General features: G+C 41.7%; 1 protein-coding gene across 1 annotated transcript; it reads left to right on the forward strand.

The window, feature by feature from the left end:
• The first annotated feature begins 9,294 nt into the window (after positions 1-9,294).
• On the forward strand, positions 9,295-14,766 carry LOC109680045 (CD209 antigen-like protein E). The gene is made up of 6 exons (XM_074053432.1): positions 9,295-9,368; positions 9,932-10,021; positions 10,350-10,421; positions 10,871-11,022; positions 11,699-11,808; positions 13,348-14,766. Exons 1-6 carry the CDS (start codon positions 9,332-9,334, stop codon positions 13,496-13,498), a joined length of 612 nt encoding a protein of 203 aa, XP_073909533.1. The 5' UTR covers positions 9,295-9,331; the 3' UTR covers positions 13,499-14,766.
• The last annotated feature ends 10,418 nt before the right edge of the window (positions 14,767-25,184 follow it).

Here is a 25,184-nt window from a genome sequence, read left to right on the forward strand (position 1 = left end):
ATTGTTTTTCAATTTTGCAGTGCCATTTGACTTTGGATGTTGCTCACTGGCTCAGGAGATGAGCTTTGTGGACCGCTACCTGCCCTACTTAAGGCAGCGGCTTATCACCAGCCTGCTGTTGGCCCTTCTGCCTTTTCTCTCTGATTTCTTTAATGAAGACACTTGTAGCTCTAAATTTCCCTCTTAACAATACCTTTGATGTGAACTAAAGTATCTGGTACATTTATTTTTTTCATTTGCACTTGATCCTAGGAATATTTGAATCTTTCATGACCCACTTATTATTCAAGAGAGAATTGTTCAGTTTGCATGTACTTGGATGTTTTTGTAGTTTCTCTTGTTATGGATTTCTAGTTCTCTTCCATTGTGATCTGATAAAACATTGGAAATTATTTCAATTTTCTCATATTTGTGCATGTGCTTTATGTCCCATGATATGATCTATTTTGGAGAAGTTTCCATGGGCTGATAAGAAGAAAGTGTGTTCCGAAGCTGTGGGTGGAGTATTGTGCACATGTCTATAAATCCATTTGATCTATAGCATTGTTTAGTTCTAAAGTTTCCTTGTTTTTGTCTGGATACCTGCCCACTGAGGAGAGTGGGGTAGTCCAGCACCCACTGTAAATCTGTTAGGCTGTCTCTGTGTTATTAAGTTCAGTTGTGTTTAGTTTATGAGATTGAATGTGCTGATTTTCCATGCATTTATCCTTACAGTTGTTATCTCTTCCTGCCTGATAGTTCCCTTTAACTATTCTGACTAATTTTGGTTGAAATCTGCTTTGTCAGATATAAGTATAGATACTTCTGCTTGCTTTTGAGCTTCATTTATTTCAAAAGTCTTTCTAAGTCTATGTTTTTCCTTGACAAAGGGGTGCATTTCTTGTAGGCAACAAGTGATCAGGTCTTGTTTTTGTCTCCAATCTGCCAATCTGTGTTTTTAGATTAGAGCATTGAGACTATTACCAACTCAGTGTTCTTATTGAAAGTTGTGTATTAAGTCTTTTCTTTCTGTGGATTTTATAGTGCTTATTCTTCCTTTCTCCTTTGCTTATCCACTCATCTTGTGAGATTTATTGTATCCTGTGCTTTTGTGGTTTTGTTGAGTAGGATTCCTTTACATATCTCCTGCAATGCTGCTTTTAAAGTTATTCTTTAATAAGAGAGGATTTCCTCTTATTAATGTGGATGTACTTTTAAGTGACTTGATGTTTTTCTCTTGCAAGCTCAATTTTCTTTCCTTGTTTTGCATGCCTAATGTTTTCCTATGATATGACAAGGGGAGGTTTTTTATCATTCTATTTCATGTGGAGTTCTAAAAGTTTCCTGTACCTGGATAATTATCTCTATCTCAAGATTTGTGACATTCTCTTCTGTACTTTCATTGAATATATTTTGTATGCATTTAGGTTGCATCACTTTTCTTTCAGTGACTATCATTTGTTGATTTCACCTTTTCTTGGTGACCCAGAGAGCTTACATGTTTCATCCATGCTTCTTTAGTTTTGTTCTCTATCTTCATCTGTACATTCTAACACATCTACGTTGTCTTCTAACCTTGATATTCTGTCTAATTTCATCCAGTATACTAGAGCGACTTTCAGCTGTGTTTTTTATTTGAATTGTAGAGGCTTTCATTCTCAGAATTTCAATTTGAGTTTTTGTTAAGGATTACTGGATCTTTATTAAATTTATCTAATATTCTGCACTGATATCCAGGGAGGGTGGTCCCTGTGAACACCATACACTTCACTGCATGTGAAGGTGGACAAGGAGAGGGACTAACATGCTCCCTGTTTCTTGAACTTATCCATGGGACCCTGTTAGTCCCTCTCCTTGTCCACCTCTCATTGAAGTCTCCCACACAAACATTGTGACAACTGGTCCCAGAATTACCTGAGGTGTAACTTTGTCTCATTTTCAAGCCCTAGAGTGTCTCAGTGTCAAACAATAGGCCCTCTCTCAAGAGGGTGACTTGCAACAGCTTTCCAAATAATGGAATGAAATGTCTTTCTTTATTGAGTCTAGCCTTCTACACAAGAGCAGCCTTTGTCTCACCAAATCCCCACACTAGGTTTAAGGGAGACCATTAAAGAACTGTGGACTTACCTGTCAGCTAGAATTGCCAGTGTGTTGTTAGGTCCATGTGGTTTACGAATGTATTTTCAGCCTCCTCTCCTCCTCCTAGAGGGCAGGAATGGGGCTTGGAACACTTTTCTTCTTTTTTATTTTGTCCTAGTTTCTCCATGTTATCTTCTACCCTCCACCATTTTAATGATTGCTGATGCTCTTCCTCACTTTCTCTCTTCAGAATATAATCTATGCTATGTTACATGACTCTTCTCATTCATGAAGTAAAAGCAGTAATGTCTCTTGTCTGCCATCTTTTTGTTTTTTCAAAATTGGGGTTTGAAGTCAAGGCTTCAGGCTTTCATGGCAAATGCACAACTACTTGAGCAACACCTCCATCCCTAATCTGCCATTTTGCCCTTATCTGTATTTTGCATTTTTAATTTGATATATATTAATCATAGAACACATAGCACAAGTCTTGTATTTCACTGACTCTTGTATTTTATGCACAAATATATCATTCATACCAATTGTCAAATCAAAATATTAAACATTTTTATCTCACAAATGTCTTATTTATAATCCTTCCTGGTAAATCCTCACACACATCTTTGAAATCCTCTACATTTTGACTTCACATGGAAGATTAGTTCCGCCTGTCCTTGAGATAGATATAGTACAGAATCTTAGCATATCTACTCCTAACATTTGGATTCTTTCTTTCTGAGAATTCCTGCATATGGCTGTGTGGTTCAGTAGGTTGGTTTTTATTGCTATGTTGCATTGTATTCTGTGAATTTACTGTTTTTTCTCATTTATCTACTGGTGGCCAGTTGGGTTTTTGCAATTTGGAATAATCTGAATGAACAAGACCTCTTTTTTTTCCTTGAAATTGTTTAACTTTCCTTGCTTCGTGATGGAGACTGGAAAAGTTGTGAGTTAATAAATTCCACTTCCACCATTATCCACCTATGTGACTATGGACCTGTTTCTCACAATTGAAAAATGCACAGAAGATTATCTATTACAATTTGGGGGATTAAATAATATTTATTTGAGAGGCTGGAAACATGACTGATGATTGCAGGTATTCAATTAATATTAGCAATGATGATTCATCATCCAGAATCACGAGTGAGATCCAGATCATCATGAGTGAGATTATCAGCAAACCAATGCAGCAAAATCTGTAGATTAGGGGACAGTGTTTTAGAGATACTGGGGCTGTTGCTAGCCCAAGTGGAGGAGACAGGACAAAGAAGCTTTATTTTTATAAACATTGGTTTCATTAAAGGTATCCCACAGCATTGCCACACAATTAGTAGACCAGTACTTTCTGCTGCTGGCTCCAACCTTTTCTAACCTCCCCCTGAAATTCCTGGAACACTTCATATGGGCTGTCATATCTATCAGCTCCTTCCTTCTGGCTCCTTCCAGTCCTGGTACTCATTTCCCTTTATTTCTTCTTGAGTGTGGGTAGATTTAGGAAGTGAGGAACAGGAGGTAATAAATAAAAGCTGTGGTTCTTAAGAGTCCCTGGCACTAAGAGACAGGAGTGACTATGAATGACTCCAGGGGAGTGATGGAGCAGCGTCTGGGCCCCCTAGGTGAGGCCAGGCTGGGACTCAGGGAGTTTGGAAAGGGAGTACATTGGGAGCCAACTCTGGTTTCAACCTGCATGGACAGAAGACATGTTTGGCCATCCAGTTTAGCAGCTGATAACCAGTGGCACAAGATATTATCTAAGAGGCTTTGGATCCCCACCTACTTTGGGCAACAAGAGTGTTTCAGAGTTAGAGGATAGCAGAAGAGGACAGGTGTTCTCAGATACCTTTGTCCTGATGATGTGGAGGATGGGAATCTGGACTCTTGGGTGTTACAGAGTTTGAGGTTATGGTTCTGTATTCCTATGTCCTGGGGAATTTGAGGAGATGCTGGAATCTGAGGGGTGTTCTCTAGGACACTGGTCTCCTGGATACTGGAGTGGAGGTGGCTAAGAACTAGACTCCTGGGTATTCGGGAGGTTCAGTCTAAGTGACTGAACTTCTAGCTCTAGGCTATAGCCTGGGGGTAAGACTCTGAATTTAGAAGGTTTGGATTGGACTCCTGGGTCATGGAAAGTCCTGTCTAGAGTCTGAATCATGGCTTATGGACTCATGGAGGCTGAGGGTCTAGACTACTGGGTCCTGTACAGGTGAAGTTACTAGATTATACTATGGGTCCTGAGATGGTTGAGGCCATAAACCTACATTTCAGGAAACTCAAGAAGTGGAGGTTAGGACATGGAAACATGGGCCCTGGGAACATGGAGCCTGAGATTCTGGAATCCTGTTTCTTGGAGAGTAAGAGGCTGGTGCCAAGCTGTCACTGAATCTGGCTTCCATAGAGACACTTTTGTGCTGGACACTCAGCCTTCTTTCCTCAGACTGTTGGGGCCATAGCCACATCCTCCTGGTGCTGTATATGATCTCCATCACACTGCTGGCTCTTCTGTTAGTGGCTATCCTTTACAAAGGTCGGGAAGGACAGACAGTAGTTTAGGGTTCGGTACTCTAACCTTTCACTGGGGGAGAGTGGTGTGGCCATAATTCAGGGTTGGGTCTGTCAATGGCTTCTAGGGTCTTTTCAAGGTCCCTTCTACACTGCTGCTGGGGTGGGATGATGAGCAGGGGAGGGTCATGACTCCACTTGCCCTTATGGTTCAGACTTAACCATGTGTCAGACTTCCTCATCTTCAAATTTTATTATACAAGACACTGATTTTCAGAAACTACTACATAACAGGATACATAATGTGTACTAATTGCAGTTTTTTTATACAAACCAAAACATCCCCAACTCCCAGGAAAGGATCAGAAACTGACTGAGCTGAAGGTTGGTGTAAGTGAGTGACTGGAAACTGTCTGCAATGTTGGGTCATTATCCTTGATCCGCCACCCTTCTCTGGGTGTCAGTTTCTTTATCTGTTAAATGGATAAAACCTAATATGTACTTTGAGGCCACTGGGGGTGGTTCATACCATTCCCATTCAATTAAACCAGTCTCTTGGCCATCATTCTGAGCTCTCTAGACCCTACTTCTCCCATTCTGGAAGATGGAGCCAGGATTACAAAGTACTCCTGGGTTAGAAAAGGGACTCATGAGATGTAGAGGGGAGCGGTTCCACAATGTGTTGTGTCTAGAGAGAGCCCTGAAAGTGGAGGGATCCAAGGCTGGGTAGACACAAGATCATGGACATTCAAGTATTGGTTCAGCTTGATCTGCCTCTCTCAACAGAACACTTGTGCTGCCCATGCCCATGGAATTGGTTGTTCTTTGAAGGAGATTGTTACTTCTCCAAATCTAAAAAGAGCTGGACCAATTCTGTCGCTGCCTTTCAGGAAATGGAGACCCAACTAGTAGTCATCAAAAGTGATGAGGAGCAGGTATTTGTGGTTGGGGGCCCTATGCTAGTCTGGGATGTGTATCTGACCACTGGGAATTTGGGAGGAGATGGATGCTTAGGGAGGATTTTTCTGGATGAGGTGCTGTTTGGTCAAGTGGGAAATCAGGGGGAAGAAAGGTAGCAATGAGGAGCACTAAGCACAGGTCTGAACATGGTGGATGCTTTGGGGAACACCTAATATATAGGTGATACCTTTTGGTGCTCTGGCTAATGCTCATGAAGTTCTTCTATTGGAATAAAAAAATCTTGCTGTGTCCCTTTGACCAATTACTGTGGTATAAATTTTGCCACCCTCACTGATTGCCACCTACCAATGGGGCGTCAGGCAAAAACAGAGCTGAAACTGGTGTGAGAAGACAAAGTCCTCCTGAGCCCAGGTAGGTGCTCATGACCTAGCACACTAGACGACTGATCAAACTGCAAGCAGAACTTCCTGCCAAGAGTTTGGGGAGACGCTGTATGTAAAACAAGGGGTAGGGACTCCTCCTGACTCCTTTTCCCTCCAGAATTTCCTCCAGCACACTTCTAAGAAGGAAGGCTACACCTGGATGGGACTCTCAGATTGGAAAGTCAAAGGCAAGTGGCAGTGGGTGGATGGGTCATCTCTGTCAGAAAGATAGATTTGGGAGAATGGAATATTTTAAAGAGAAGGGTGGGGCTCTAAGACTCTAGCTTGAGGAGTAGTGTGATTCCTCCACACCGCTGTCACGGCCCTATGCATAATAATGTGAAAATCACTCAGTGGGGGAAGGAGGTCTTCAAACCCATGTGCTGATAGGACAGCAGGTGCCTAAAATCCCACCATCAGGGCTGCAAGAGCAACTTGAAGAGAGAGTGGGGAGTTTAAATACGGTGTGTTAATAGAATATCTGTTGGGTAGTGAGACCAATAGGTCACAGGGCTATTGTAATTGATAATACAGCCTGTTATAATCAGAGATCTCAAGTGATACTGCACAGGTCATGCCATGCAGACATACTTGAGAAGACCACGCTCTGTCAAGATGGAGAAGGTTGAGGAGTTTTGTGCAAGAGCCTTAATTTTATAGTCTAAGTGGAGGAATGTGTTAAGAAGTGTAAGCAGGTTTAGGATTGGCAGTTTGGATTGTCACTACGTTCTGTGGTATTGATGCTGTCCCTGGTAGTCTCATATCTGGCCCTTGAGAGGTACAAGAGCCCAGTAAGGAAGGTGGTTGGGGGCATGGAATCCAGATTGGTTGGTTTTATCTGAAACCCATATCCGCAGCAGGAGGGTGTGCTGTCTCCTCTCAAGCATGGGAGACAATACGGGTAAGGGTTAGGGGCAAGTGACTCAGGTATATCATTGTTTCTAGAAGGAGGCATGTCTGCCATATGCATGCAGGGCAACTGTGAAAGCATCAGTTTTGGAAGGGTAGAAACATGGTTGAAACAGGGGGTCCAGGGCTGAGGCTCACAGTCTGAATGGCCTTTTCAGCTTCAAGAAGTATTGAAATAAAGGACAGCCCAACAACTGGCAGAATGCAGACTATGTGGAATTTAGACAATGGCTGGAAAGATAACAATTGTGAACTTAACAAACTATGGATCTATCGGCCTCCTGCTCCATGAAGTGAAATCTGCACCTCTTCACAGCACCTGCAGCATAGCCTGTCTGCTGATTGGAAGAAATAAACCCATGTTCAAGCTAGTTCCCTCTCACTCTCTGTTAGTATTGCCATCTTAACAATAGTTCTGGGACACTTCTCTGTCACATTTCTTATCCCCTATGGACATTGGACATTGCTGTCATTTCTATTTTGTTCCCTTTGGGATTGTGGCTGTGGTTTGGACCACTATTTGAAGTTTTTTTCTTTCTTTTCTTTTTAACTGGACTAATGTCTGGGATTGTTGCCAGTCAAAAGCCACTATTCAAGAGGCAATAGTTGACAGGATGGAACCGGTTTTATTCATAGACTGGTTCTCACAAGACGGAGGGTGCTGTCATTCTCAAACCTATACCTTGGGGAACTCAGGGACACAGTGGACTTTTATACACAGGAAAAGAGGTAAGGTGTGACAATGGGCAGCAAGACTGCATGCTGCATGGGTTTCTCATCCAGGGCATGTGTCTCCTTTTCTTCTCTCTCTGCAATATTACAATAGAACTTGGTCTCCTGGGGTCATTACGGCAGTTTTCTTTAAACAAACATATTCTTTTTCTGCAAGTGACACCTGAGAGTAATTTACAAGCTCTGTGTTAGTTGATGTATAGATATAAAGACCAACGAGGGTCATTACTAGGTCACCAGATGTTCTGAGTCCTGTAAATCTAAAGAAAGATTAGCAGTTAACAATTTAACCATTTGCATGGTGCTTTTCTTTTGAATTTATAAGCTGGGGAAATTTGAGGGGACCTCATGCTTAACAAGGGACAAGTGAGGGGAACCACTTGTTGAAGGACAAAGGAAGGGAAAAGTGAAAGTATCTCTTCCAAGGACAGTTTAATGCAGTGAGCAGTGAAGGTAACTCCAAGGGTGGGATGCTCCATTAGTTTCCTCTTTCTTGTTACTGAGAGCAGAAGATTTGTATTTCTGTGCTGCTGCCTTGTCCCCTGAGCTCCATTCCTCCCAGCATGCCTGCCTTCCATCTGCTCATCCTCACCTCCCCTGCACCTCTTTTCCTGTGTACTTTCCCTGGTGCAATTGCTCATCCTGCTTGCTAGAAGCACCAGGGAATTATTTTCCAGTTTTAAGAAGAGACAAAACACAGACACCATACAGCACATCAGTCTTATACTTGCAACTCCAGTTTCCTTTATGAAAACCCCTCTGATGATACTGTTCAGGTCAAATATAGAACTCGGACAGCTCACAAAAGATTTTCCTGTATCCCCTCCTAGTCAATCCCCACTCACTGCTTTGAAGTATTCACAATTACTGAATTCACAATTGCCTGTTCTTGAAATGTACATAAATAGAATCTCATCATCTGTAAACTTATGACTGAATGTTTTCACTCTTTGGGAGATTTATGCATGTTGTTGCTCAGATTAGTAGATTGCTTTTTCATTAGTAGAGTGTGGTATAATATTCTACTTTGTAAATGCATTCCATTGTTTTGATTCACCTACTGGCAGACACTTAGATGTTACCAATTTGACAATTAAATAAAGTGCCTGGGAGATGTTTGTTTCCTCCTTGAGGGTATTTGTTTCCCCTTGATTCATGTGTACACAGGCTCTGTAGGTTAGAATTGTACTAACAAGCTGTGTGACTATGGTCCAGTAACCTAATCTTGCTGTGCCTCAGTTTCTCACAAGTGAAAAAAAAGAATAGCAGATCTTCATCTACTGTGTGAGGAGATAATGCTAATGAGTGTACAAAGCAGCATGAAAAGTGCCCAATGGTAGCAGACATTAAATAAATAGAAGCAATGATGATTTAGTATGACACCAAAGCCAGCAGAAATCACCAAGAGTGAGGGCATCAGCAACCCAAGGCAGCGAAGCCTGAGGTCAGACTGTTACCATTGCTAGACCACACCCAGGATAAGCAGAAAATAACAAAATGGTTTATTTGATAACTTACTGTATTTGTTCAAAGCCCCCTGCAGCCTCGCCATACCATGAGTAGAGCAGTTGGTTCTGCTATGAACCCCAAACTTCCCAACCCTCCCTGAAATTCCTAGAATGACAGGGCATGGCATGTCACATGCCCAGCCCTCTCTCTTGCTTCATTCAGTGCTGCTACCCACTTCCTGTCTCTCTTCCTGAGTGAGAGTACATTAAGGGGAACAGGATGTGACAAACAAAACTGTGGTCCCCAGCAGTCCTGGGCACTGAGGGACAACGGTAACCATGATGGGCTACAATGAAGTGAGGGCACGACAGCTGGGTGAGGCTGGGCTGGGACACTGGGAGTGCAGTGAGTACCACCCTAGTCACAGATCTCCCAGATCTGAATGATGCTCTCTCCAGACACAGGAACAGCCAATAAACAGGGGCACCAGATATTCCTTTAAAAGTCCTGGATTCGGACAAATTTCTGGATTCAATAGCTTTGTATAAAGATAAGGGTCAGAAGCTGGGGAAGAGTGGAATTTTCTGCAGGATACTTGGATCCCAGGGAGGTAAAGGTTGGGTCACTGGATACTTGGGCCCAGGGGAGATTGAGTTTGGGACACTGTACACTGGGCTCATTGGGAGGTAGAGTTTGGGATTCTGTACTCCTGGGTCCTCAGAGATGAAAGCTGAGACCTGGAGGCTGGGACTTGGCCTCTTGGGTCCTGGTGGTGAAGGCTTAGACCTAAAGATTGAACCTGAACTCCCGGGCACTGCAAAGAGAAAAGTGGGAATTGAGTCTTGTGCTCTTGGGAGGAAGACACTCGTATTCAGGCTGTCAGGACCAAGGTAAGGCAGGAGCACTGTCTCACTGGAACCCCACCTTCTCTACCACAGGGATTCTGGGCTACGCCCACACTCTCCTGGTGCTGCAGCTGCTCTCCATCACACTCTTGGCTGGGGTTCTGCTGGCCATCCTTGCCCAAGGTCAGAGAAGCCAAAAGGGTTGGTATTCTTGGTCTGGTCCATCAGATAGGCAGCCAGGTCAAGGAGGAAGGTGGGGCTGAAGCTAGTATTGTTCTTTTAATGGTTTCTGGGGTCTTCCTGTGGCTTCTCCCACCTCTGCTGTAGGGGAAGGGAAGATCCTGGCTGTACTTGATCTGTGGTTCAGTCATCTCTGTATGTCAGATTTTGTCTTCTCTAAATGAGGTTAAAAGAACCTACGGCTGTTAGAAATATTTTCCCCAGGAGTATAGTACAGGATATGGAATTGACAGGTTTTTAATAATTTTACTTTCTATTTTTCTTGTTTCAGGTTCCAAGGACCCCAGCTCTCCAGGGATGGAGAACATCTACCAGGAACTGAGCCAGCTGAAGGCTGAAGTGGGTGAGTGTCCAGATGGGTTCCAAGCATCAAAGAGATCAAAGAGAAATCAAAGAGAATTTCCATGTGAAGTCACTATGTGTAATTCCCTCATCCCTTTTTGGACCTCAGTTTCCTTATGAGTGAGATGGGAATAGAGGGTATCAGCCAGGATGTCACTTGCTTTTTATTCACAGGGTGTCATGCATACACTAGTCACTCAGTTAGTCCTGTTCTCTGGCCTCTGTTCAGATCACTAATGCCCTTACTTCTTGCAGTCTGGAAGAAATGTGACCAGGAGCCTTGAGTTCTCCTGTGGTGGAAAAGGACTCAGGAAGTAGAGAGAGGAGTAGATCCTTCAAGGGTCCCCTGGGTCAAGAAAGGACTCTGACTGTGGAGGGCTTGAAGGCTGGACAGTCACAGGAACATAGCCATCCAAGTATGGGTCCAGCCTGACCCGACTCCCCCAACAGACCTCCTGTGCCACCGCTGCCCCTGGGACTGGTCCTTCTTCCAAGGAAATTGTTACTTCTTCTCCAAGACCCAAAATGACTGGAATAACTCTGTCCTTGCCTGTCAGGAAGCAGGAGCCCGACTAGTGGCTATCAAAAGTGATGAGGAGAAGGTAAGCCTGGTAGGGGCCCTGTCCTGGTTTGGGTCAGGTGTCTGATCACTGGCCAAAGGGGAGGAGAAAGTTGTTCAACAGCATGTCTGGACTGGAGTTCCTTATAACACATGGAAAGGGAGGAGAAGTGTATGAATGTGGGAATGCCAGGTACCATTCAAGGAGACACACACAAGTACTTAACATAAGTGATTGGTTTGTGGAGCACATAAAATATAAGTAATCCCCAGAGGTATGCTGGTCAGTATGTCAAAATATGCTTTATTGTGTAAAGTGTCTCGAGTGGACATTTTCTCACTTCCATAGTGTGAAAACTGCCATCATGTCTGAAGTCATGCTCCTTATGGGAGGTCACTCAATGCAGAGCTGAAAAGAGGTGATGTGCATGATGGGCCACTGTTAACTGCTGTGATCTGGTCCAGTATATTAGACCAGGGCATGAGTATATTTGTGTGGACATGCTCAGGTCACGTTCTACAGATAAACATGACATATTGCTGTGTATGATAGAGCCCAGCTGTGTACATTCTGTGTGCAAATAGAATACAGATGTGGGAGGGACTCAGACCTCCTGAGCTCAGGTTGGCCTTGTATGGAAGAAAGTTGAAAACCAGAGGAGACACTAGCCAAAAGCGAGGTGAGGAGCTTCCTTCTGACTCCTCTTATTTCCTTTCAGACCTTCCTGCAAGTGATGTTTAAGACGACAAAAGCAGCCTGGATTGGTCTCTCAGACCTGACAAATGAAGGCAGGTGGCACTGGCTGGATGGCTCACCTCTGTCACAAAGGTAACCCTGGGTGAAGAGTACTTCCTATAGAGTGGGAGTGGGGTCCTGAGGGTCTCACTTGATCTGTCTTTGGGGTTTCTACCCCATTACACATACCCTAGCCACAAGAGTCAATGATACTTACTGAATAGAGGATGGAAGTGTTCATACACATTGAAAATAGGATGATAGATGACTTTAATTTCACCAGAATAGTTACAGGTGTCTCTAGGAACCTGGGTGTGCAATTTCAAATATAGTACGTTTATACAAAATATGAGACATAGTAAGGTCAGCAGGAAGGGGACTTTTTTTTCTTTTATTATTCATATGTGCATACAAGGCTTGGGTCATTTATCCCCCCTGCCCCCACCCCCTCCCTTACCACCCACTCCGCCCCCTCACTCTCCCCCCCACCCCCTCAATACCCAGCAGAAACTATTTTGCCCTTATTTCTAATTTTGTTGTAGAGAGAGTATAAGCAATAATAGGAAGAAACAAGGGTTTTTGCTGGTTGAGATAAGGATAGCTATACAGGGCATTGACTCACATTGATTTCCTGTGCGTGGGTGTTACCTTCTAGGTTAATTCTTTTTGATCTAACCTTTTCTCTAGTTCCTGGTACCCTTCTCCTATTGGCCTCAGTTGCTTTTAAGGTATCTGCTTTAGTTTCTCTGCGTTAAGGGCAACAAATGCTAGCTAATTTTTTAGGTGTCTTACCTATCCTCACCCCTCTCTTGTGTGCTCTCACTTTTATCATGTGCTCAAAGTCCAATCCCATTGTTGTGTTTGCCCTTGATCTAATGTCCACATATGAGGGAGAACATACAATTTTTGGTCTTTTGGGCCAGGCTAACCTCACTCAGAATGATGTTCTCCAATTCCATCCATTTACCAGCAAGTGATAACATTTCATTCTTCTTCATGGCTGCATAAAATTCCATTGTGTATAGATACCACATTTTCTTAATCCATTCGTCAGTGGTGGGGCATCTTGGCTGTAGGAAGGGGACTTTTGGCATTAAACTTGCTGGTCACGCTCAGACATCTCAAGGAGGGAGTCTATATCGCCTCTGTTAGAGGCCCTTGAGGAAGTACCAGGGCTGGTCATGAGGCAGAGGGTGGAGGAGCTCTGGGTGGGAGCTTTATTGTTTTCATAGGAATGAATAGGTGAGGACAGCTAATAATTGGCTAGTTTTAACAAATAGGTGGGTTCTGGGGTATAGACGCCATCCTGAGGTGTCTGGTACTTAGCTCCGGAGTGGTTTGGAAAGGTATGTGGTGGTCCATGTTATAAAATTCAAATAAAGGAGGTGGTGTGGAGTCTGGATTGATGATTTTTATCTGAAAGTCACACCCTCAGCAGGAGGGTTCACAAACACAAAGGTATAATAATGGACAGGAGTCAAATTCAAGCAACTCAGTTATATCATTGGGTTCAGAACAAGGCATGTCTGCCATATGCATGCAGGTGGATGTGAAATCATCAAGTTTCCAGATAGAAACACAGCTCACAGAGTAGGGCTGGGCAGAGGCTCACAATTCTCGCGGTCTTTTCAGCCTCAGGAAGTACTGGCATCCAGATGATCTCGACAGGGAAGAGACGGAAGACTGTGCAGAATTTAGAGGTGGGGAATGGGACTCTGACAATTGTGAAAATGAGAAATTCTGGATCTGCAAGAAGTCTGCTGTGTCCTGCTCCAACAAGTGAAATCTGGTCTCTGTCTGCAACCCAAACGTCCTTCCATGTGGAAGATATTTATTCATATTCATGTGGTTCCTTCTCCCTGTTTGTGGTGACTGGAATATATACAGTAGTCTTATGGGAATGGGGCACTGATGTACTTCCTCAATGCTTCCAGGTTCCACTGTACTTTGAGGTTGTGGTTGTGACCTGTCTTTGCACATCTGTGAGATACATCCCAGGACTGGGTGTGTCATTCCTCTCCAGCCTCCTCTTGCTGAGATTGGTGTTTCCGTTGGAATGTGGTACTGATTTGTCCCATCCCAGATTGTCCTTCATTCTGATCAACTTCTCTATATATATATCTCCTACACACTTTTTCTTAGGGAACTTCCTTAGTTGCTGTAGCTCATCCTGCACACAGAAAGCACCTGAGAATTACTTTCTCTTCTCAATCAATGCCTGTCTGTATTGGTGCATAAATACCCTGACTGTCTCCTCACATGGTGATGCCCTGGTGGAACTTTAATTTAGCCTTCCAGTTTCCACTTTATGGAAGGATGTGTTGTTGCCTCGGCAACTGGGAAATATATTGGCTGCAACTGTCACCTCTTCTCCCCTTCCCTGAATACACTTCCACAGGGAGACATCTTTTCCAAGGTCAGGCTCCTTCTTTGTGCAGGTCACATTGGGGAAGAGTGATGAAGATCTAGCCATGATTACCCAACATGGAGCAACACTGAGGAACCATTTGGGATTTAGAGCTCCCCATGAGGTCAGTGGTAGCTCTAGTCAGGGCTCCTCTTCTGGAATTATCTCTCTGTTAATTCCTGCTTCCTTTCTGTAAGGCTTTTACATACATAGAGCATACATGCACACACATGCATGTCTGACCTTTGGATTCTTGAATGACATAATGCTGTCTTTTGCTATTCATAATGAATCACTGTGACCATACTTGAGTTTATGATAGTGAAGTGACTTGGGGTGGAGCCTAGAAAATCTCAGGGTGAGGCTGTCACTAGAAAGACCAAATAAGTGATTGGAGGTTAGAACTTGTATTCTTGCACACATAAAGATATCTATGGATAGGTACGGTTATGTATTAAGCTCTGTGAAAATGTTGAACTGTAAGATTTCATTGGGTGCCAGGCTAGTGAACACATGGGATTGTGTAAGATGGTACCTGGAGAGACCATGGCAGCTCCATACAACCTCCTCACTTTTTCCCATGTTTTCTGCATCTTTTCCATTTGTATGTTTCTGAGTTGTATCCTTTGTAATAAACATGTAAATGTAAGCAAAATGAGTCTTCTGTAATATTTCCAAAGCTAGAAAGATTTGTGCCAACTCCCAATGTGAGCTTGTAAAGAAATGTGGCTAGGCACCAGTGGCTCACGCCTGTAATCCTAGCTACTCAGGAGGTAGAGATCAGGAGGATTGTGGTTTGAGGCCAGCCCAGGCAAAATGAAAGTGAGACCCTATCTCAGAAACACCAAACACAAGTAGGTCTGTCAGAGTGGCTCAAGTAGTAGAACTCTTGCCTAGCAAGTGTGAGGCCCTGAGTTCAAACTCAAGTAGCACAAAAAAGAAGTATGGGTACCACATTTGACTGTGTATTGAAGGTAGGTTGACTATGTTAGATGCTATGGAATTTTTCTTTTTAGGATTTTTACTGGCGCTTGCAAGAAAGCATGGGCTGTTTGGGAAGTACATTTTGTGTCTGGGCAAGCAAATCAGATAAAGTATTACCTTGATAAGAGCTAGAAATGGAAGCCTGAAAGTGAAACTATCATTATAAATGATAAAGAAGCAAAACACAAGATAGTGCCAAATCCATGAGGTATTTAACCAAATACATCATGTAGTAGATCTTCTTTACTTTAAATGACTGCATGGAACACTGAGGAAACATTGTAGGGATCAGAAAAATAGTTATTTTTTGTGTCTTTAGTGGATGGAGGCCCCTTGTCAGAGCCATAAGCTCCTCCTGTGGTAGCTAGGGTGGTGGATTCTGTTTCTTTTCCCTTTCCTTGGCTTCTCATCACATACCCTGTTTTATGGTCTCTTGTTCCATAAAATTGTATCCATCTATGAACATGTCAGGTGTGGATCCCCCCACAGCAGGTCTGCTAGGTCAGGGAGAAGCTTGATTCTGCAGACCTTTGTGGTAGTTTATATCAGCAACCATGCATATGTACCCTTCCTTCATCACCCCCCTGCTCTATTTACTGCTGTATAGGGAGGTACACTGTGATATTTATAGATGTTTACAGTATATCTTAGGTTTACCCCCTCCATTGTTCTCCCTCTTCTCCTTTACTCTTTCTTAGAATAACCTCAACAGGCTTCATTTTTCTATTTTCAAATATGGATACAAAATATAGCTACCATATTCACCCTCATTTTCCTTTTCCCTGTGCCCACCCACCTATCTCTGGTACTCACTCCTGAAAAAGACCTATTTTCCCCTTCCTGCCCATCATTTTAAAAGTGTATATTGATAGTACAAGAGGGTTTTGCCTTGATACCTCAGGCTTTTATATATCATGCTTTAACAAATTAATCACCTTCCCCCATTACTTACTCATTCTCTATCACCATGCTCCCCTAATATCTGACAGCTTACAGTATAGTGCATTATATTATATTCATATATAGATGGGTTGTTTCAATATTTTTCATTTATTCATTTTCTTTATCTCTCCCACCTCCAGTAGTTCCCTCAGACAGACTCACAAAATACAATTTTGTTCTCTCTTTCACTATCTATATGCACATATAAATATGATCATATATGAATCTATACATACATTTAGCTTATAGCTCTTGCCAACACACATCAGGGAAAATGTGACCTTTGACTTTTTGAGCCTGGCTTTCTTCACTTAACATAAGATTCTCCAGTTCCATTCATTTACCTGCAAATAGCAAATCTAATTTTCTTTTTTATGACTGAATAAAACTCCATTGTGTATATATACACAGCATTTTCTTAATCCATTCATCAGTTGGGGGGCATCTGGACTGCCTCCAAAGCTTGGCTATTGTGAATAGTGCTGCAGTAAACACGGGTGTGCAAGAGACTCTATCATATCCTGGAGCACATTCTTTCAAATACATATGCTTAGGAGTGATATCCCTGGATCATATGGCAGTTCTATTTTTAAATTTTTAAGGGACCTCCCTATTGCTTTCCATGGTGGTTGCACTAAATTACTCAGCAACAATGTAGAAGCATTCCTTTTCCTCCCACATCCTCACCAGAATTTGTTGTTATTTGTATTATTGATGATAGCCATTTTGACTGGGGTGAGGTGGAATCTCAATGTAGTTTTGATTTGCATTTCCTCCATGGCCAAAGATGTTGGGCATTTCTTCATATGTTTCCTGGCTGTTTGTACCTCTTCTTTTGAGAATTGTCTATTCAATTCATTTGCTGATTTATTCAGTGGGTTGTTGATTCTTTGAGAGGTTAATTTTTTTAGTTCCCTATATATTTTGAAATGACTTTACACAAGTTGAGAGGCAGGGGGTCTAGTTTGTCTTCTACATGTGGACATCTAATTTTCCTAACACCAACTGCTGAAGAGGTTGTCTTTTTCCCAAGGTATGGTTTTGGCTACTTTGTTAAAGGTCAGATAGCTGTATTCATGTGGGTTTATTTCTGGGTCTTTATTCCATTGATCTATGTGCTGGTACCATGCTGTATTTGTTACCATGGATCTGTAGTACAGTTTGAAGTCTGGTATTGTGACACCTCCAGCATTGTCTTTTTGCTCAGGATGGCTTAGGTTATTCTGTGTTTTTTATACTTCCTTATGGACTTTAGGATTGATTTTTATATTTCTGTAAAAAATGGCATTGGTATTTTGATGGGGATTGCATTGAACCATAGATTGCTTTTGGTATAATAGCAATTTTCACAATATTAATTCTGCCAATCCATAAACATGGAAGATCTTTCCATCTTCTATTGCTTTCTTCAATTCTTTATTCAACTATTTATAGTATTCATTGTAGAGTTTTTTCCATGTTAGAAGTCCAATGCGCTATCCATTGCACAACAGAGCCTCATTGTAGAGTTTTAAAAAACATCCTTAGTTATGTTTATTACTTGGTATTTTGTGGGTATTTTGAATGGGCTTGTTTTCCTAATCAATTTCTCAGCTTGTTCTTTTGCTATCTAAAAAAGATACTGATTTTTGTGTGTTGATTATGTATCCAGCTACTTTGGTAAAAGTGATTCTCAGATCTAAAGGTTTGGTGGAGTTTTTAGGGTTGTTTAAGTATAGGATCATATCATCTGCAAACATGGAATTTTTGACTTCTTTCTTTCTTATTTGTAGTCATTTGATCACCACACATGTATATACTATACTTCAATCAAATTCAAAACCTCTATTTTCTCTTTCTTACCTCCCCTCAGTTGTATATTTTAAACCAGTTTCATTATTCTATTTTCATACATGTGCAGAAAGTACTTTAATAATAATCACCCACTGCACTCTCTCCTTTCACCCTTCCCACTCCTGCTGGTTCCCAACCCCCAAAAGGCCCCATATTACATTCCTGTCATTTATTTTTAAGCTACTGCATATGAAAGAGAACATGTGACATTTTTTTCTTTCTCTTAACACAATGATCTCTATTTCCACTCATTGACATAATTTCAGTCTTCATTGTGACTGAACAGTATTCCGTGGTGTACATATACCACACTTTACTTATTATTTTTCAGGCAATGGACACCTATGCTGACTCCACAGTTTGGCTATTGTGAACAGTGCTGTGATAACCACGAGTCTGCAGACCTTTTTATTCCATTGTGACTTATATTCCTTTGGATATATTCCCAGGAGTGAAATAGTGTTTTACTTTTAGGTTTTGACAGAACCTCCTTTGTGACTACACTAATCATAATTTCCAGTGCAACAATGTATAAGGATCCCTTTTCTTCTGCATCATAACCAGAATTTGTTTGTTTCCTTGATGATAGGCATTCTGAGTGGAGTGGAATGGAATCTCAATGTTGTTTTGATTTTCATCTACTTTATCACTAATGATATTGGACATTTCTTCATGTATTCATTAGTATTTGTCTTCTTGAGAACTGTCTCTTCAATTCATTTGTCCATTTATTAATTGGATTTTTTGCAATACTGTGTATTAAATTCAGGGTTTGTGCCTTCTTGGCAAGTGCTTTAGCACTTACCTATGTCCCTGTCCTGATTATTTGTCCTTTTGGTGTTTAATTTTTGGAGCTTTTTGTATACTCTGAATATTAATCCTTTATTTAGTGAATAGATGGCAAAGACTTTTTCCCACTCTATCATTTGTCTCCTGATTCTGGAAGTGGTTTCCTTTGCTGAGCAGAAGCTTTTTAGTTTGATGTAAGCCCACTTGTGAATTTTTTTATGATTTGTTGAGCAATTTGGGTCCTACTCAGAAAAGTGTTAGCTATGCCTATATCTTCAAGAGTTTTCCTTACTTTTTCTCTAGCAGTTTCAGTTTCAGTTCTAACATAAAGACCTTTGATCCATTTTGAATTAACTTTTCTACAGGGAGAGAGGAGTTTAACTTTGATCTTCATGTGGATAGTTTTTCTAGGACCATTTGTTGAAAAGGCATATCACTATCCCATAAGTTACATATATTTCTCTTTTACTTAAAGAACAAGATTAGCAAGTCCTTAACCCACAGTTGGTTCTGTATGAAGACCATACAATGTTCTTGCCTTCAAAAAACTAACCAAAGATTCCTGATTATTTGGACTTGAGACCAGTGTTTATCTCACTCCGTTTCCTGCAATGTTCATCTTGCCCAGTTAGTATCCTAGTCATTTAAAGGCAGCTTTCTTAAGAAAACTATGCTAGACTATGGTGAAAAATGATGATGACTTTATAAGGGCCTGTGTGTGAAGTAGAACTGATTAAAATAGAGTGGTGTAAGACATAGTGACATTATCATTATCACTGTTACAGTGGGGCAGAAACAGGGTAGATGCTTCCATTCCAAAAGGGAGAGACAGGTGAAAAGAAAGAAGTGACAGGCCCCCAGAAGTCCACAAGGCAACATAGCAGACATCAAGTGTTTAGATTCCAGAATCACTTTTCATTCCAGGTGCTGCCTCCTGGATGCACATAGGCAGTTGATCCTAAAAGCCTCCAGTGACTCCCATCCCATTGGTTTTCCAAGCTCAATCCATGCAGCAGTTCTCATGGGTAAGAGTGTGAAGGGTGTTTCCTATTATTGCTGGTTTTATAGTTCTGGGTGGCGGTGGTGGTCCTTTTCCCACAACCACGGTGAGCATTTTTCCTCTGACAATTTCTGTGTGGTCCCCCAGGTTGTCTGTGACATCCTTTTAACTGAGGTGGAGAAAGCCACACCCTCACAGTTTTTGATTTTTATGCATCTGCAGAATCACCCCCATGTGAATTCTACTGAAACTCACAGCTTGTTCAATCCAAAGATGGAACAAAAACTAAATCTGGGTGTGTTTGAGCCACAACAGAGCATCTAAAGTTTGATGTACCAGGATGCAGGGAGAGGAGGCCCAAGTTTGCCCTAGGACATGAGTTATTTCTTCCTTTGATTCCCTAATATCCTGAGTCTGAAGAGACCTCTAACATGGTTTTAAGGATTTCCCCATCATCCTGGTGTGTTAGTCAACCTTCCATCATTGAGACAAAATAAAGGAGACAAACACCTTCAAAAGAGGACAGGTTTATTTTGTCTCATGGGTTCAGAGGCTTTAGTCCATGGAAACTTTGACCATTTTTGTGGGCTTGTCGCTGGCAGAACCTCATGTTGGTATATAGTGGAGCACAGTTGCTCACCTTATATCAGCTGAGAAGATATAGGAAGAAGAAGAGAAGAAGAGGGAGAAGAGGGGCTGAGGTCCCAGAATTCCTGTTACCAAGAAAAGAGTCAAGTCTGCTGGTGCTTGGTAAAGCCAGTGACTCAAGAGACAGAGTGGTAAGAGAAGAAAGAGGTTTATTGAGGGGCCTAAGAATAGAGATATGAGGTCTCTGCTCACAAATCAGTCTTCCTACCCCAGAGAGAGGATGAGCTACAGATATAGAACAGGAACAATGATGGAGAGAGGTAGGCTAATCAAGGGGAAGAATATTGATATTTTTCTTGGACCTAGGTGGAGATCATCCAGGAGGCATAAAAGACTCCAAACAGCCAAAACAATCTTGAGCAAAAAGAGCAATGCTAGATGTATCACAATACCTCACTTCAAACTATACTACACAGACAAAGTTAAAAAAAAAAAAAGAACAGCATGGTACTGGCACAAAAACAGACATGAAGACCAGTGGAAGAGAATCAAAGATCCAAAACCAAACTCACACAGCTACAGCCATCTTATTTTTGATGAAACAGACAAAAATATACGTTGAAGAAAAGATGATTTCCTCAACAAATGGTGCTGGGGAAACTGGATATCCACATGTAGAAAACCTAAACTAGATCACTAGCTCTCACCCTATACAAAAATCAATTCAAATGCATGTAAGATATAACACTTGAAGATATAGGAATAAATGCCTATGTAGGCAATTACTTTCTAAATAGGACTCCAATTGCTCAGGATTTAAGAGTAAGTATTGATAAATGGGATTGCATCAAATTAACACTTGTGCACATCAAAAGAAATGATTTCCAGTATCAAAGGGAAATGAATGGGAGAATGGAAGATTAAATAGAAGAAAATATTGTCAAACTATTCATTGGGCAAAGGATTAATATTCAGATTATGTAAAGCACTCAAAAAATTAAACATCAGAAGGATAAATAATCAAATGAATAAATAGGAGAACAAATTAAGAAAAAGTTTCTCAAAAGAAGTACAAATTGCCAATAAATACATGAAGGAATGTTCAACATCCTTATCCATAAAGAAAATGCAAATCAAAATGACACTGTATCCCATCTCATCCCAGTAAGAATGGTTATCATCAAGAAAACAAACAATGATGTTTGTGAGGATGCTGGAAACAGGAATCCTTATAGGCTGTTGGTGGGAATGTAGATTAGTCCACTTACTATGGAAATTAGTATGAAGGTTCTTCAAGAACCTAAATTTTCCCGGTGCTGATGGCTCATGCCTGTAGTCCTAGCTATTCAGGAGGCAGAGATCAGGAGGACTGAAGTTCAAAGCCAGCCTGGGCAAATAGTTCACAACACCCCATTTCAAAAAAAACCCATCACATGCTGCATCTACCCAAAGAAATGTAAGACAGAATACAATAGAGACACCTGTACACTGATGTTCATCACAGCACTATTCACAATAGATAAGCTTTGGAAAAAACCCAGGTGCCTGAAAACTCATGAATGGATCAAGAAAATGTGTTTTACTCAACCATAAGGAATAATGACATGTGCTTTGAAGGGAAATTGATGCAATTGGAGGGCATCATGCTAAGCAAAGTAAACCAGGCTCAGAAAAACAAAGTCCACATGTTTTCTCTCATACATGGAAGACAGATTCAAAAGATAAACATATACACAAAAACAAACATGATAATACACAAACTCAGATGTAGAACATGTTTTTAATAGTGGAACTACTCTATGGAACTCAGGGAAGGAGGGAAAGGAAAAGAGAATGATAGAGCACCAGTAATACAATAAAACATAAGATGTGAGGGTAGAGGATATAAGGATGTGTATTAAGAGCTGTTGAAAAATGGTGGGGTGTGTGTGTGTAGGTAATGGGATAAAGGAGAGTAATGGAAGTGGTTGAATGGACCAATATAAAGTATATCCACAGTAAGCATACATTGAAAATCAACTTAAATCAGCTTAATCAACTTAAATATAATAATGAAAAACAGGACTGTAAAATAAGTACAGTGTGTGGGAGAGTACTAGCGGGAGGGGGAGGGGGAACGAAGGAGATTAAGTGATGGCATATGGTACATGGACTTCATATATCTATATGAAACAGAACTAGGAAACCTCTTGCAGTTGCTTTAAGTGGGGCTGGGAGAGGGTTGAGGTGGAGAGACAATGGGGGCAAAGTAACTAATGTACAATATAAGTCTAATTGGAATGGTCATTATGAATCCTAATTAAAGAATTTATATAACACAAACCCATCACAAAAAATGGCTGGTGGAGTGCCTCAAGATGTAGACTCTGAGTTCAAGCCCCAATACTACAAAAAAAGAACCTAAAATTGAAATGACCATATGATCCTGCTATACCAGTCTTGGGCACATTTCCAAAGGAATGTGAATCAACATACAGAGATATCCCTTCACACCTATGTTTCTAGCATCGATATTTACAATAGCCAAGATATGGAGATAGGTGTCCAACAAATGATGACTGGATAAAGGAAATATGATACTGATCCAAGATGGTGGATAACTGAGGGAAGCAGAAACCCAGAGCTCCGTGATTTCAGAAAAATACTTCAGAGTCATGGTAGCTGGACTTAGATAATTCTGATTTTTTAGCCAACTAAATTACCAACAACACATAGGATGCATATAAAGTTCAATTATCAACCCTTAAAATAGTGCTTAATTGTATATAACAGCTGGAGAAGTCCCAATGCAGGCTGGGACTAACACAGCTGCCAGTCCAACAGGTGGAAAGCCACTGGCCATTCCCCCCCCCCCTTTTTTTTCCTTTCTTTTTCTTGGAAAAAGCAGAGGACTGCAGACAAACTAAACTAGATTCTGTGATGTACTGGACCCATATCATGCAGACAAAGCCTGTGTGCATGCCACTGGCCCAGATCCAACACCACATGAGTCAATCTGCAACTCCACCAGGTAAGTGCCACAGATCACCCACTCTCGAGGGTACCACATAGTCAACACAGCTGGTGCACAGATTGCACCCTCTCCCTGAACAAAACTGAACACCATAGACAGAGAATATAATTCATCTCTATGTGGCAGGGATAGGGCAAAATGCTGAGCAGACCTCCTGGAGCAGAGATGGGGTGAAACATGGAGCTGACCTCCCCAGAAGAGGGTCAGGGTGGGACACTGAGATTAACTCATGGAATTGGGGAAGGGGCACATGCTGAGTTGCCCTAGCTTGTTGGGGGAGGGGCTGACCTGCTAGAGCCAAGCAGCAGTAGAACAACACAGCTGCTGCCTTCTCCATATGCACCAATTGCCAAATAGTCTACCATACCAAATATACACACTACTGTCATCCACCCTTTCCCTCTGCAATCCCTGACAAAAGAACCCTCCACCACAACAAACTCACTACACCTTAACACACATTAGGATCCCATTACCCTGTAACCTTCCACCCCTTCCTCCCTCATTCCAGCCCCCATTTTCCCACTCTAGTGCCATCTTTTAAATTATCTAAGTATCTACCTCTGCACAAACAACCATTATCCCCCCAATATCTAATGTTTGTAGATAATATCACCAAGGGGTTCTCTACATATTATATAAATAACTGGTTTGGCAAGGAATCTGTAGATTTGCTATTGCTAAATTATACCTCCAGACCAGGGAACAGAAATAGCACAAAAACCTAGCTAACCACTAAGCCAGTCAAAGCATAACAATTAAGTCAAGGGAATGATAACAGGTGATTAAAACCCCAATAAGTCAATCAACAACACAGGAGCAAGGCACAAAATAGAAACATGGGGAGAAGAAGTAGGCAGGAGAATACAACCCCTCAAAAGACTAAAATTAATTCAACAGAGGATTTAGTGGAAAAAGAAAGAAATGAATACCCAGCTGCTAACCCCAGTAGAATGAGGATAAGTATGTCCAATGAGTTTAATGAGGACCTTAAAGAGGTGCTCAAAGAGGTGTTCACAAAGGATTTCAAAGAGGAGCTTAGAAAAGATCTTAAAGAGAAGCTTACAGAGAACATACAAAAACAACTCAAAGAATATCAAGAGGACACAGATAAAAAACTTGAGAAGAGGTCAGGAGCCGGTTGCTCACAACTGTACTCTTAGCTACTCAGGAGGCAGAGATCAAGAGGATCATGGTTCGAAGCTAGCTAAGGCAAATAGTCTGTGAGACCATATCTCAAAAAAAAAAAAAACATCATGAAAAAAGGGCTGGTGGAACTTAAGGTGTAGACCCTGGGTTTAATCCCCAGTACCAAAAAAAAAAAAAAGAGCTTGAGAAGACACAGAAACAACTAAATGAACTCAGAGAGGACTTCAACAAACTCCAAAATAAAACTAAGGAGATTATGAAAGAGAGATATATGAAATAAAGCAGACAGCACAAGATATGAAAGAGGAGTTTAACAAAGATATGGAAAATTTCAGAAAAAAGATTCAGGAGGGAGGGGCAAGATGGTGGATTGCTGGCATTTCTACACCCCAGTAGCTTTGTTCTCCCTTGCCTGCCACTGCTACACATGGCTCCCATCACAAGTAGAACCCAGGGACTCTGCTGCCCTCGGGTGTCAGAAGGTTCAAGCCTGCCAGCTGTGCTACCTCACAGGCACTCTCAATTAGCTACTCAGTGCCAGGAGCTGGCTGCCACATGTGCAAGTGAACCCAAGGCTCCACACCTTGCTACTGTTCTTGAGCCAACAGGCTTCCTTACCCACAGAGCATGCCTGCCAAAGACCAGGAATACACCTTCTCCACTGTGGATGCCAGGAGACCTGCTTCCCTAAGGCACACAAAGGCCCAGCACTCCTCACTGCTCCTGCCCACAGGAAAGTCCCCACTCCTCTGTTGAAGAGCAAG

Source organism: Castor canadensis, chromosome 14 (assembly GCF_047511655.1).
Source record: "Castor canadensis chromosome 14, mCasCan1.hap1v2, whole genome shotgun sequence".
In the NCBI taxonomy this organism is placed as follows: Eukaryota; Metazoa; Chordata; class Mammalia; order Rodentia; family Castoridae; genus Castor; species Castor canadensis.